Raw genomic sequence first — 15327 nt, 5'->3', positions numbered from 1 at the left:
ACGCGCTCCACGCATATGGATTGGCTGACAGCGCTGGTGTCATGAAGTAGCGCCCGGGATGCATGACGCGTCATTTGACGCGACCCGGAAGTGCACTGATGCTATCAGGCTATCGGCGTTCGCAGCGTGGACGCGACAGGTGGACGGACACAGGTGAGTGTGATTATTGTATCAAGGGGTGGGTCTCTAAGGGGTATTTATTGTGCACATGTACTACTGTTTGGTTGTACCCTGACGACGAGCTGAGGCTCGAAACACCGTGTTGGTGCTTACACCCATTTCTGCAATAAAGCAGTATTTTTGATTGAATCACTGTCTCCGAGTGCCACCTTGCTTCTGCACATATATATATATCTCTATATATAGATATATAGATATATATCTATATATATATATATATATATATATATAATAATTGTAGCAGCCACAAATCCCCCCCAACACAAGTGTTATCCTGCTTATTAAAGGGTATTGTATCAAAACAATGAGCACAGTCTCCTCGTGCTTTTTAATCACATTATGACTAGGACGTATTTTTGACAAAAAGTGCTGACCAGTAATAGTTGCATGGGGCTGCATGGCATTTTGAGGCTACATATATGAAAACGCATTTGTACAAATGTGTCATCATATTTATTTCTTAACAATTTCTTATAAAGATAGGCACTGCGTGGGGTAATGAGGACCGAGTTCCCTGACCACTGGCTTAGATCGTAGCCTCATGTGGCATAGCGCTCCCACGATGTGTGTGCAGCAAGCGCTGCAATGCAGGAGCAGGACACATTTGTTATTAAAGGCACAGTGTTTCAGAGATTTGTTGCATGGTTATCTTTTATTTATACCTTCAAAAAGGTATAAATTCCAAAACTTCAGATTTTTAAAACCTATAAAATCCTAAAACATAGATTTAAAAAAACTCCAAATAGGTTTATCAATACTAAACATCCCTGGCATAATGACTAACAGAGAACAGATCAATAGTTTTTACACAAAAGGTCTTCATTGGATAAAGGGGTTCTTGTGTAGTTTCACGGCGGCAGTTACACCGCCAGCGTAGCGTCCCTGTCAGAATCAGCATAGTGTTCCCGCGGCCAGCGTAGTCAGTCAGAAGTATAGTGGTGGTATGAAAAGGTCGGGAGGACGCGTAACGCGTCCCCTCGCGGGGCTCTCTGCGCTCACCACGCTTCGGGCTGCCGTGGATAGTGGGGGTTTGAAAAAGCCATGGATAGTGGGGGTTTCAAATGGAGGCATTTGCCAGTATGTAACATTAAGCACTGGCAAATGCCTCCTTCATTGTGAATGAGGTGCATTTGCGTCCGCACCCCCTCTTTGGACAGGAAGCGCACATGCTACAGAACCCCTAACCCTGTCGGCAGGGTTGCTGTACCTTGCCGAAATAGCTACTCAGACACAGAAGCGTCTCATTACTGGAGCATCTGAGACACCCCTGCGTCTCAAACAGATGGAGTGCCTCTCCACTGTCACCACCATGATCCCCTCTCTGCCAAATAGAGGGGATCATGCTGGCGCCGGCGGTGTGAGAGCGGCGCTGACTAGGCTTGCCAGAGACACCGGGAACAGAGATGCAGTTCCTGGCAACGGTACGGTACTTGTGTAGTTCGCTTTAATCTTTATTTCAAGATACATTCAACATAGCCAGAAATGATGAGGATAAGTGGGTACAGGAGTCCGTAATGGCTTAAAGGAGGCAAATTTGCAAAAGGATGCAGACGGAGGCTCCAGATTATATATATATATATATATATATATATATATATATATATATATATATATATATATATATATATATATATATATATATAATCTCAGCAGATGTGGAGGTACCCTTGCGGGCTCCAACGAACGGGGCGTTACAACGTTTCGGGGCGACTTGCACCCTGTCATCAGGTGAACAGCAATCAAAAAAGGATATATATATATATATATATATATATATATATATATATATATATATATATATATATATATATATATATATATATATATTAATACCACTTTCAGACAGAAAAATCCCCAAAACCCAGGTATTTCCCATTTACAAAAACCCAGGTAAAGACTCAGCTAAAAGCTCTGACCCCCTTTCACAGAGCACGAAAAAAACCCAGGTATTTCCTGTATTGACCCCTTTCACATAGAAGCCTGATTGTTCCTGCAGTATAGTGTGACATAATAAAAGGCCAGTTTTAAAGGCACACAGAGATGAGATCATGAAAAGTGGGTGGTGACTGCTCACTGCATTGCATGAACCATGACCAGTGGCGTAACTATAGAGGGTGCAGGGGATGCAACTGCTACGGGGCCCGGCAGCTTGGGGGGCCCGAGGCAATCCCCTGCACCCTCTTGATTTGTTTTTCAATTATTACTGCCTGTGCTGTGGCTGCGCTGAGCAGGAGATCCGGCCTCTGGAGACTTTACTGTGCAGTCCCTGCATGCTAGTTAGCAGCACCCGGAGCCGCTAACCAGGAGAATCTCCTGGCAGCGATGCTAAGCAGGAGACCCAGCTGCTGACGACGCTGAGCCAGAGACCCTGGTGGCCATCCGGAGCCACTGAGGAGGAGATTGAGGGGACGGGGAGAGCCGCAAAGCAGAAGACCCAGCTGAACTGGCAACCATACAGAGCAGTCGAGGAGGAAACCGTGCGGGCATCTGGAGCTGCCGAGGAGGAGACTGTGCGGGTGTCCGGAGCCGCTGAGGAGGAGACTCGGCTGCAGGTGGTAGCAGACCTAGCTAAGCAGGAGACCCGGCAGCCGTCTGGAGCTGCCGGACCGTGAGTCCCGGCGCTGGTGAAAGGAAGCAGGTGCTGGTGAGCATTAGAAAACCTTTTTCTTGCTCCTCTAAGCCCTTCCCTTCACTCTCCCTACACAGCACCGGTTGCACTTGGGCGAGGAGGGACAGGACAAGCCTCATCACCTTTCTTTTCTATGGTGATTCAGAGGACAAATAAAGGAAGGAGTGTTCTTGTACTGGGAGGCAGGGGTGGATTTAGGGATGAGGGCGCCCCTAGGCACAACAATAATGTTTACTAAGTAGGACAGTTTACAGGGGCATTATCTGCATGTCCTATCCATTTACACTCTATTTAAGATGGAATATAGTACAGTACAGTGGATATTTTGCAGTTATTGGTACATTTTGGGCTGACAGTACTATCACAGGCATCCAAGTGCCGCCCCCAAACATGTGCCGCCCCTAGGCGTGCCTAATGGTAAATTTGGCTCTGCTTGGAGGAGGGGGGGGTTTAGGAATACTGTAGGAATTAGGAATACTTTTAAACCCTGCTCTCCATCCCCTCACCACTCACCCAGCCACTCCCTAACTCACTCACTCAGTCACCCTTATATCACCCCACCCCCAACTCCTTTTCTCTCTTAATTACTCTTCCCCCACCCAATCTATTTTTCTCCATCCATTTTCTCTCCTCCACTCCATGGGCCTTATTCTGGTTGGTGCGGCCGGGCCGTACGCGTACGTTCCGGGGTTTTTCATGATCTGCGCATGCGTACAATCGCCAATGCGCAGGCGCGAACACTCCACAACGCTTACGGACGGGTCTCTCCGTGCGAAAAAACCTGTACGCGAGAGTACGGGCATTGGGGGCGGCATAGGGGCGTGTTGAGGGGAGCGGCCGAAATAATGAGGGAAAATGGGCGTAAATATGGGCGTACACGGGGGTGTGCACCAAAAATGAACGGTGCTACTACCGCACGATCGGCTAAAGCACCGTTCATTTCGGACACAAAACAGGCGTCCGCCTACCGCCACCTCAGACCACCCCTACAGATACCGCATGCCAGCGTGCGCCTGGGTTTGCTAATTTACGCTGATTACTACTCAAACACATACACCTGAATGTAATAAGCAATGCTGCAGTCTATTAAGTCAAAACCATGATTTCACTACCTGCAAGCCACACACAGCACTCAAACACATTGGAAGCTTATCTTTCTATACTTCTCTACATTTAAAGGTTTGTTTAATTTAAGGTAAGAATCTTTTTAAGACCTGCTTATATATGCTAAGGTAGGTATTTGTTAAACAGTTATACACATTCACTACGTGCTTTCATAGTAGCACACTCAATCTACACAAGTCGACATGTGTCAACGTGTTCACTCTAATACAAACATAGGTTTTGTATTTATGATACAATAACATAAACCACATCTAACACCTACAAAGGATGTTTCAGCAATGTTTTAAGCCCATGCCCACTATTTTGCACACAATCTTCAATTGAGTTAATAGAAAACAATAATTGAATAACAATTAGAATAATTAATTGTCAGAATTCTAGTTGAAAGGCAAGATTTGCAGGTCCATATATGTGAAGGGTATGGCAGCGTGCACGGACGTACGCTCACTCTCACGAGCGGTGACATACGCTGAGTTTTCTATTGAAAACAATAGGGACCCGTCCGTACAAGCTGGCGTACGCTCAGATAGCCGCAAGAAGTCGTCGGAAAGACGGACGAGAGACGTCCGTAAATGGTGGCGTACGCTCTGTTGTACGCCAGTTGTCGGAGTGTAAGGGCTGGTCCGTCCGTGTACGTTGGCGTACGCTCAATTGTACGCCACTCCCCTTCGACGTTGTTTCTGGCCGTATGTATGCGGCTGATTTGTGGGTGGACTTAACACCAACGGCCGCGTACGGAGAGCGTACGTTAATAGTGAACGTACGCACGTTTGGCCGCTCCGATCAGAATAACCTCCCATGTCTCTTATTCTCTCTCCCCTGAGATATCTCCCCTTATTCCCTTGCTCTCTCTTCCCCCCTGCTCCCCTCTTTTTCTCAGCACTCTCTCTCCCCCTCCATCTCACCTCTCTTTATCTCTATTTCTACTGCCTCTCTCCTCCCCACCTCTATCCCTATGCTTTCCCTCTTTGACAGTCTCACCCTCTTGCCCTCATCTCACCTTTTTTCTCTCCTTGACACTTATCCTCTTGCTCCCCTCTTTTTCTCTCATTTCCTCCCTGACAATATCTCGCACCTGCTTGCACTTTCTCATTCCTCTCTTTTTTTCAGTCTTTCTCTTCAGCTGCTTTGTCTCTCATTCCCCTTACTCTTTATTGGGCCCACCTAACAAGCATTTTAGTGACAGTGGGGGGGCCCTTTCAAGATTTTGCTATGGGGGCCACAAAGTTCTAGTTACACCCCTGACCATGACACAAGGATATGTTGTAAACAAGTTTTATGGTTTTTATGTACTGGTAGCCTCATTCATGGTTACATCATATGGCTGTCACTATATTTGCAATGTTTGAGTACACTTTGGCATATTTGACTGTCCCAGTCATCTGTTTGCAGATCTCCTCCTCCCCTCTCACTGCCAACAGCTCTCACCTCTTGCTCCTTCCAGTGGGCCTAGCTGTCATTTCTGCAGTTCCCTAATTACCTCAAAGGCCAGCCCCAGTGCCATGCCCTCCCAGCCAATCAGAGAAGCCCATCCTCACAACCAATCAGCCATCACCCCACCCGAGTTTTGGAATTCAGAACTTTTTTCCAGGGTTTGGAAAAAACCCTGTTTTTTTTTTCCAAAGCTTAGGTGAAGTGGAGATGGAAACCACTATTAAGGTCAGGTATACATTTATACTAGTATTTCACAGTTCTTTTTTCGCAGCTCCCATATTTTAGTATAAGTAGCATTACACTTAAGGCTATGTCCCACTTATATTTCTATGTACAGTTTTATATAAGCAAGAAAATTGTCAGCTGTGTATAATATGGTCATTCAGTAGCGCAAAGTGTAAACTGAATCTGCTCTTGATTAAATGTGTCTTTTTTTACAGGCATCGTGCCATTGCTTTTCCAAACCTTTAGTAATTTTTTCCTCTGTATAGAAAACTCTTACTTAAAGTGTATAGATTCATTCTGTTGTGTCCTAAAAAGTGGGGGGTGTGTATGTTTATAATGTCTCTTTCATCCATCCTGGTAACACAGCTCAACCATGGGATGTAGGAGGGTCCGCAGGAGCAAAGCACCTATGCTGACTTCTTTTGAGAGGCAGGCTCCTCCCTTCTGCATCCCAGAGTTCCCCAGTTCGTTTTAGGTGCCCACCGGAGTGGGTGCTGTGCTGACTGGCTGCGGGCTGTAGCCGTTTCTGAGTAGAGAAGCTAGGTGTTTTATATTTTATTAATTTCACTAGTTAGTGCAGGCACAGTGTGTTACTTCCACAGGAAGTTCATAAACACTGAGAGCACAGCAGGGGCTGACAGAAGTGCGTCCTGTCAGCTCCCTGTGTGCAGAGGGACGCTGTCTGCTCCCTCTACACAGTGCTTCAGCTTCCTTTACAGAGAGGTTTCCTGGGCCCCGGTGGTGTCCTGAACCGGCTACTTGCTTAGGGGGAGATCTTGGGGGAAGGACCCTCCAATATGTCGTCCGCCATTTTAAGGGGTTTATAGGCTGAAATCCTGAAAAGAAGTTGAAGCCTATTACAGGAGTCCAGCACAACTGGACGCTTCCAAGTGGTCCCAGAAGAAGGGGAGACACTTTAGGTGAGGAGAAAGACTGGTGGGAGTGGCTGAAGGGGAAAAGGCGCCAATAGGCTTCCTTCCCCGCTGAAGCAGAGACTTGGTCTTGTCTTGCTCTCTGTTCTGGCGCCCTTTCTCTCCGTTCTGCAGAGCTGAAGGAGGATTTCATTGTAGTTCAGAGGGAAGTTTCTCCTGGGCAGCATTTTCCCCGGTGATCGCTGATGGTCCAATTGCAGCAAGTAGACAGATAAGTACACTGCTACTTTATTCTGTTCAATTGCCTGACATTGTGCACTGTGTGGTATCATGACTGAATGGTGTAGTGCTGCTGCTCTGGGGGATGGAGCATGTGCCATGTTAATTAACTGCAGATTCTTTGGTGTTAAATTAACCATTAAACAGATGGATCAGGGGGATTTGTGCCCATCATGCGAGTCTGTGCCCAGTGGGGCTCAAGCCCAGAGGCCTGAGCAGTCTGAACCTGCGTGGTGGCTGCGTTGGGGAGGTCTATGAATGCTTTGGTTCAGGCTTTAAATAGGCAGAGACATGATATGGTGAAATCTGCTGGCCCCCTTTCCTCCTCTGAACCGTCTGTGTGCTCTATTGTGCCTTCTCAGGAGGACCCAGCTTTGTTGCAAGTCATGCAGGACACTGCACTGAGTGTTTATAAAATGAGTGTATTTATGGAACAACTTGCAAAACTCCTGAGCTTACTTTGCCCAGCCACCCCTTATCAACACCTCCCCTGTTGAATTCAGTTTCTGATGAGTAGGGTGTGTGTGCGGAAGATGTCTTTTGGGACCAGAAGGAGGAAGTTGAATCTTCTGTCCCAGGTATTGAGAATTTGATCCTGGCAGTTAAGCAGACTTTAAATCTTTCAGAGAAGGATAAAAGTACCTGCTGCTTGTGTTTTCAAGAAGATACGCAGATATTCTGTGATATTTCCCTCGGATGAGGAGGGCATGATTTCTTTACTGGGGGAAGCATGGCAAACACCTGACAAGAGGCTTCTCATGCCTGAAACATGTACCCAATGCTAGAGGAACATGTAAAATTATGGGAGAAAATCCCTTTAGTGGATGGGCCAGGCTGTCTAAATCCACGGCTTTACCTGTTCAGGGGGGTGCTGCATTTAAAGACCTGGTGGCCTAGAAAATTGAAGGATGCCTTAAGGCGGTGTTTGAATGGGTGGGATTTACCCTACGCCCTATTATTGCCTCTATGTGGGTATCCAAGGCTATGGTTAAATGGGCTGAAGCCTTAGGAAATCAGCTCCAGCCTGACTCTGAGGCCTTTGCATTGGTTGAAAAGCTTAGGTGTGTGGCAGAGTATGTAATGTGAGGCTGGGGAAGAAGGCGCCATGATGGCGCCCACATCTGTTACAGCAAGAAAAGCTCTCTGGCTTAAAGCTTGGGAAGCGGACAGTGAATCCAAGAGTTTTTTAGTCCATGGCTTTTAAGAGAGAACTGCTTTTTGGGACAGAACTTAAGTCCATTATAAAGACTGGACTCGCAGCAGGATGGCAATGCAGGAAGTCTTGCGGATTTTCAGATGGGCAGAGGTGAACATTCCTACTGTCGGCTGTGTTCATTCCGGGGATCCGGAATGTAGAAGCGGATTTCCTCAGCAGGACAGAGCTGCTGGAGAGTGGGCACTTCATCAGGAAGTCTTTCAGGAGATTGGTACTCTCTCGGCAGAGATAGACTTGATGGCGTCCAGGCACAACTGTCAGGTTCTGCTCTCGGACCAGGTATCCGACCGCGTGGGCAGTGAATGCCATGACCGTTTTGTTGCATTTTCTACCTAACCTACGTGTTCCCTCCATTCCCTATGATTCTGCGGGCTCTGAAGAGCGTGAGGACGCAGGAGGTACAAATCATTCCGATTTGCACCGGACTGCCCAGGAGGTCGTGGTATTCAGACATACTGAGGTTGTTGATGGACTCTTGGTGTCTTCCTCTTCGACCGGACTTGCTCAAGCAAGTTTCTGCACCTGGACCTAGCTCATCTAAATTTGACAGCCTGGTCTTTGAAACCTCCTTATTAAGGAAGAACTGGTTTTCGGAAGCGGTTATCCAGACTATGCTCAGGGCTCGAAAGCTTGTATCAGCTGCAAATTACCATCGTGTCTGGAAAATCTATATCAGGTGGTGTGAGCGTCAGAAGGTATGCACATCTAGGTTCAAGGTCTCTAGACTGTTAGAATTTCTCCAAGACATGTTTTCCACAGGGCTTAGCCTGCAGTCTCTAAAGGTACAGTTGTTTGCCTTATCCATTTTCTTTCAGAAAAGGGTAGCCCTGTTACTTGAAGTACAGACATTTTTACAGGGAGTCCTGAGGCTTAAACCCCCATATATGGAGCCGGTGTTGCCTTGGGACCTGTCTTTAGTTTTGTCAGTGTTACGAAAACCTCCATTTGAGCCTTTAAGGTCAGCTGATCTTAAGCTTACTTTTTTGTTGGCTATAGTTTGACGGAATTGGGGGCCTTGTCTTGCAAGTATCTGTTTCTGATTTTCCATGATGATGGGGCTGTGCTTCGTACAGTGCCTATGTTTCTACCTAAGGTTGTGTCAAGTTTACATTTAAACCAGGGGATTGTGCTCCCGGTGTTTTGCCCTCCAGAGGAGACCAGAAATAGGGACAAGTTGAAGAAACTGGACATTCGCGCTTTGAAAGAGTAAAGGATATTCGCAAAACTGATTTGCTTTTGCTACTATATGACGTACATAAGAGAGGGAGGCCTGCTTCTAAGCAGACCATTGCCAGATGGTTAAGGTCAGTAATTGCCTAAGCCTATACTAAGGTAGGTAGACCTATTCCTTCAAGGATTGCTTCCTCTTGGGCTGTGCATCATGTGGCTACAGCAGAGCAGTTGTGCAGGGCTGCCACCTGGTCCTCTGTTCATACCTTTACCAAATTCTATAGGTTCCATGAGTTCGTGTCAGAGGGCACTTAATTTGGGCAAGCAGTGATGAGAACTGTAAGCCTGAGTGTACCCTCCCAAAAGACCGGCTCTTGAACGTCCCATGGTTGAGCTGTCGCCAGGATGGACGAAAGAGAAAAGGGGATTTTTGTAAGAACTTACCGTTTGAATCCCTTTCTCTGAGTCCATCCTGGCGACACAGCGATCCCTCCCTTATGCTCAGTAAGTTTATACCGTTCATGTGTTGTCATGTTATTGGTTATGTTGATTGTGCATATTAATATGTTCAGGCGTTGTACTGAGTAATGTATCCTAGTGTGCTTTAGACGTTGAACTGAGGAATTGTGGGATGCAGAAGGGAGGAGCAGGCCTCTCAAAAGAAGTCCGCATAAGTGCCTTGCTCCTGTGGACCCTCCTACATCCCATGGTTGAGCTGTGTTGCCAGGATGGACTCAGCGAAAGGGATTCAAACGGTAAGTTCGTACAAAAATGTATGTATGTATGTGTGTCCATGGTACTGGCACTCATCAGTTTTGAATAGTTTGCTGGGGTGACAGTCCAATGTAGGGCACTTGCTAGAAGGTCACTACTTTGTACAATATCAATAAGAGGAGTCACTCACCAGTCTTCAAGTAAATCAGAGGGTTTTAATCAGGCAGCATGGCAGAAACAAGGGGCATCGACGTTTCGGTCCGCGTCTGGAAAAAGGTCCCAGACGCGGCCCGAAACGTTGATGCCCCTTGTTTCTGCCATGCTGCCTGATTAAAACCCTCTGATTTACTTGAAGACTGGTGAGTGACTCCTCTTACTGATAATAAATAAATATATATATGTATGTATGTATGTATATATCTCACACGCTTATTCAGGTTGCCTTGACAACCGCTAGACACGGTGGTCCACGCCCCCTGCCACTCTGATGAACGTCGGCGCTCACTGTGCCGATGTCTCACTATCCATTGGGACTCTTTCATCGACAGGCTTTTAGCACGGTCGCCACCTCTCAATGAGAGTGGCACATGATCTATCATAAAGTATTTAATAGACTCCTGATTAAAATGTGTGTATATTTCTATTTGCATATTTTTCCCAGGTGGGCGAGTAAAAAAATTATCCACGCTGTAGAGTTTATATTAATCACCTTTCATGAAAGATAAATACGTTATTTTTCAGCATAATCTCACTTCTTTTCTATACACTGTCCATCTTTCTACAAGCTTTTGTGTTCCCTCAGTAAAAAAACATTTTAATCTGAACTGTGAGCCACAAATGAACCCAGGTCCTTTGTGGATTATTGCATAGGCAGAACCATGACTGATTTGCAACCTAATCCACTCATTCGTCTATCCAATAGAATCGGTTCATGTGCATGTTCAATATTCTCATTGGATATTAAGCAAGGGCGGGTGTCTTGCTCCTCCTTCATAGCTGCAACCTTCTTTGAACTCTATCCATTCCTACACACTACTTTTGCGACAATTGGTACTTGTTTCCTAGCACGGCCACAATTGCGATCATCGTGTACCTTTAAGTTAAGGTACACGATGCCCGCGATGGACCCGATTTCCTTTGAAATCAGGTCCATTTTGCCGGCAAAGGAAAAATCGCGGGCATCGCATCGGTCGGGACCATTAACATTGGCCCCGACGCGACCGACGCGATGCCCCCGTTTTTGCCATAGGCTTCAATGTTAAAATATTTTTTAACATTGAAATCGGGAGCGTCGCGTCGGTCTTGTGCCATTATAATGGCACAAGATGAGATGGACTTGATTAAGTCCATCTCACATAGTAAAAAATGTGAAATGGGCCAATATGACCCATTTCACATTATATATGGCCCCGTCGTCACCCCACAATTGACGTAATATGGCCCCGTCGTCACCCCACAATTGACGTAAACCCGAAGCGTGGCGAGCGAAGCGAGGGGCGGCGGTGCGCGTCCTCCGACCTTTTCATTCCCCTACTATCCACGTCGGCGTGGAGTTGAGAATATAAAGTGTGGCGAGCGCACGCGTATACCTGTGAAGTTATACGCGTCCCCTCGCAGGGCTCGCCACGCTTCGGGCTCGGTGGCTCGCTGCGCTCGCCACACTTTATATTCTCCACGCCGACGTGGATAGTAGGGGAATGAAAAGGTCGGAGGACGCGCACCGCCGCCCCTCGCGGGCTGGCTGCGCTCGCCACGCTTCGGGTTGGCGTCAATCGTGGGGTGGGGTTTACGGTGTAAAATTGGGGGTCTAGGGAATATTTTACATTGAATCCAATGTAAAATCGGGTCCCAGGGACCCTATTCACATTTGATTCAATTAAAAAATCGGGTCGGTCGCATCGCATGTGACCAAATCGCATGCGATGCGACCGACGCGATTTTTCCGACACGACCACCCCGATGGAAATCGGTGTGGCCGTGCTAGGAAACAAGTACCCGACAATTTTTTTCCATACTATGCATAACGTTTTTGATAAATGATTCCTCTGAACGCTGCTCTTGTTTTGTGCAAATCACAAGTGGGGTAGCCATTTTTTTCTTGCACTGCAGACACAATTTAATTGACTTAACACGTTCAACGTGCCCAGCAGTGACTGGGGAGACAGTGACCTAGTATGGAAAGTGTTGATGAGGCCAACAGAATCTTTAATACAACTAGAGTTTTATATTCTCATTGTGTGTCATTTCATTGTGTGTGTAATGTGTGTATATATGTGTGACATATATTTAAAGAACTATGGTAACTTGCGGCAATGCTAATTCTGTGTAATTATGTGAAAGTACCTGTAAGTGTAAAATAGTTGCATTATAGAACTTTTATTTTACATTTCTTTTATATTGTAGGTTTACAATTCTAACAAAGACAGCCAAAGTGAAGGAAGTAAGTATAAACCTCTGAAAACATCTTGTATACGTTGTATATTAGAAGGAGGAGTTTCTTAATATTGTCATATATAATCTATTAATGTTACCTAAAATGGCTTTCTCTGCCATACTATTTGCTTACTATAAACTAACACCATCTTGGGTTTAAGATCTGTAAACTTTAGGTGTTGAGGCACAATTTGTATATTTCGCTTTGCTAGAATGTGAAGTAAGGTTGCAAGGCTTTCTATGTCTTTTGGTTCCCCAGTGTATGTGGCTTAGAGCCTCATTTTTGGGCCTGGTTCAAGTGGAACTGTGGTCAGATCTTGCGCATTTCGGCATGTGGCAAAGTAAAAAATCTGCTATGGACCAGGCATACGAGCACGGGCGGAGAACCTTCGTCAAAGTACCAAACTTTCTTTGGGCAGGAATTTGGCATTGCAGCCTCATAGGATAGTTCCATTTTGTGGGCATGTAATAAATGTTTACATTTTGCAGGAAAAAAACCTTTGAAAAGAGCAGCTTTGTAAATTTACCCCAACCATGTGTGGTATTGAGTTAGTGTATTACTCCCGCAGGGCCAAATTTACTAAGCTTGAATAGCACACACCAGCCAATTGGCTTCTAACTGCCATGTAACCGGTTGGGTTGCAACATGACGGTTTGAGGCTGATTTTTTTTTTTTTACTCCAATTACTGTGTTTCTGTACAAAAACAATATATTGGACCATTCACTTGGTAGCAACAAAACTTTCCCCTTAAGCTACTGATTAGTTGAAATGGCATTTTCTTTATGCATCTTTTGCTTGTTCCCTTCCTTGCCTCCTTTTTGAAACGTCTTCATTTCCTTTAGCTGAAATGAGTTTTACACATGGAAGCGGTTAGAAATGCTTGTAAAGTACTGGGTGTAGAGGCTTTTCAGCTTGTATGGTAACAATTTAAGAGGACGACATGAAAACAAGCTTTTATTTTTGAACTGTTGCTGTACTTTTTTTTCATCACTGTGTTGCAGTGCTGGTTTCTGTATAAACCTGTATGATAGAAATCATGCTCTAAAAGAGTATCCACTCCATTTTTGTCATATATACAGTATGCTTTTATATGGTGGTTAATGTACTTACTTAAACCAGAACTTAGTAGTTGTAGTTGACCCCATGAAATGCATTGGGGTATGTATAGAGGTTCTGTGCCTACCGCCCACATAATCCCCTTCTCACAAGCTTTTACCAAAAGGAAATGACCTGTGGAGGGGTGCAGTAATGATACAGATAGGGTGGTTTAGATCTAGTGGCTGCTATCTCCATTCTGCTTCATTGCTGTCCACTGAGTTCAGTGGCCATTGATGTTGCCATCACCTAACGTTCTTGGTGACCGCAGCTTTCCTCATGAAAATTGTAAACTAGTCTCCTGGCTCTGCTACCATTTGTGATGGTACCCCTGGAGAGAAATACTTAGGTACATGGCTTTCCCAAGCTGGAGGACAGCTACAGGCATACCCATGCTACACAACAGGGACTATTGCTGGAACCAGAAGTATAAATAGGGTTTAGTAGGGGTAAATGGTTGATGACAGTTGTAGTTAAGTCCTCCTCAGTCTCTTAAGGGTAGCCATACACTAGAACGATATCTGTGCCGAACGTATATTATCGACGGGTCTTTAAATCGATTGTGTGCACATAGTGAAGTATATATATCATTACAATGCATAGTCCCATGGGTCGAGAGGTTGCTTCACTGATCATATCTGCTGCCCGTATAATCAGTTGGCTTTGCTTGCGTTCATAAGCAGATCGTATGTGCTTTTTAAAGCACGCACAACCACTTATTTGATTCATCTTACGACCTGCATATGATCAGGTCGTTCTAGTGTTTGGCCAGCTTTAATCTTTGATTGGTTGCCGATGTTGCTAGTGTATATGAAAGTAGCCACATGCACTTTCCCAACATGGCTTATATTGTAAACTTTTTTGGGGAGGCATTATTTTGTATCGTAATCCCCTCCTTGTACGGTGCTACATAATATGTTGTCATTTCATTAAGTTAAATTCTTCAAAGATTACGGATATAAAGAAATGTAAGAAATTTCCAGCCACACACTTCCTTTCCCTCAAGTCACCCAAAGCACCCCCATTATTGATAAGTTTAGACAGTGTGGTCCTCTACACAGTGTGGCTACTTGATTTCAGTGGAAGATGTAAGATCATCATAGCTGTGATCCTGTATTCAGCAATTACTAGGAAATAGTAACAGCAATTCAGGAGACAATGGGGTCCATAATGTAGACACTCTGCTAAATTAGACCAAGCAATATTGGATTTCATATGGGACTTGATATCTATTTCCAAAAAACTTACCACTACAGAGATCAGGGTGGGAAAAAGATTTCATGATGTGGCCTCACTGAAAAAAGACACTGCTGACTTTCACAAGGACCATCTACAAATGGTTAATAAAATTGATAACAGAAAATTGTTGAAGGGTGGTCGGCCTTACAGAATCCATCAAAGGGGCAGCCCTCTAAGTTTCTCCAGGTCACACTACCAGAGTTATTAGATATACAATACTCTGTCTCTCAATATGCTTAAATTAAGATACTACTACAGTATGCCGCAGCTAAACAAATAACTGCTCCTAGATTGTGGAAACGCATCTTTCTAGCCTGGCAACATGACATTCCAGATTTCTTTGATCAAGACCAGGAATGTCCAAACTGTGGCCATCCAGCTGTTGTGAAACTACACATCCCAGCATGCCATAGTTTTAACTTTCCCTAATAGCAAAACTGTGGCAAGGCATGATGGGACTTGTAGTTTTACAACAACTGGAGGTTCATAGTTTGGACGTGCCTGATCAGACACTCTAAACAATTATAAATGTAATGTATTTACTTTTGTCCATTCGCCTCCTTAAAAGAAACACACCCTTAATCTTATACATAGAGCTCACATAACTGAAGTCCAAAGTGCCCATATAGTCACGGTGGAATCATGGGAATGCCCTAAATGCCACTAATAAAGTGCTAATTATGTTTGTAAACAAACCTTCGGTATAGCATTCCA

At 45.1% G+C, this 15327-nt stretch overlaps 1 protein-coding gene across 4 annotated transcripts in view; it reads left to right on the top strand.

Moving 5' to 3' along the window:
• ARHGAP26 (Rho GTPase activating protein 26) overlaps positions 1–15327 on the top strand; it is a 502534-nt gene that overhangs the window by 173282 nt on the left and 313925 nt on the right. For all 4 annotated transcript variants that reach the window (XM_083181921.1, XM_083181920.1, XM_083181919.1 and 1 more), the window contains exon 12: positions 12248–12284. In XM_083181921.1, the coding sequence (XP_083038047.1) occupies positions 12248–12284 (37 nt within the window). The remainder of the gene's footprint in view (positions 1–12247; positions 12285–15327) is intronic.

The sequence above is a fragment of the Crinia signifera genome, chromosome 4 (genome assembly GCF_055691185.1).
Source record: "Crinia signifera chromosome 4, ASM5569118v1, whole genome shotgun sequence".
Lineage (NCBI taxonomy): Eukaryota > Metazoa > Chordata > Amphibia > Anura > Myobatrachidae > Crinia > Crinia signifera.
Note: the sequence above shows the minus strand (reverse complement) of the source record. Positions and strands in the feature narration are given on the sequence as shown.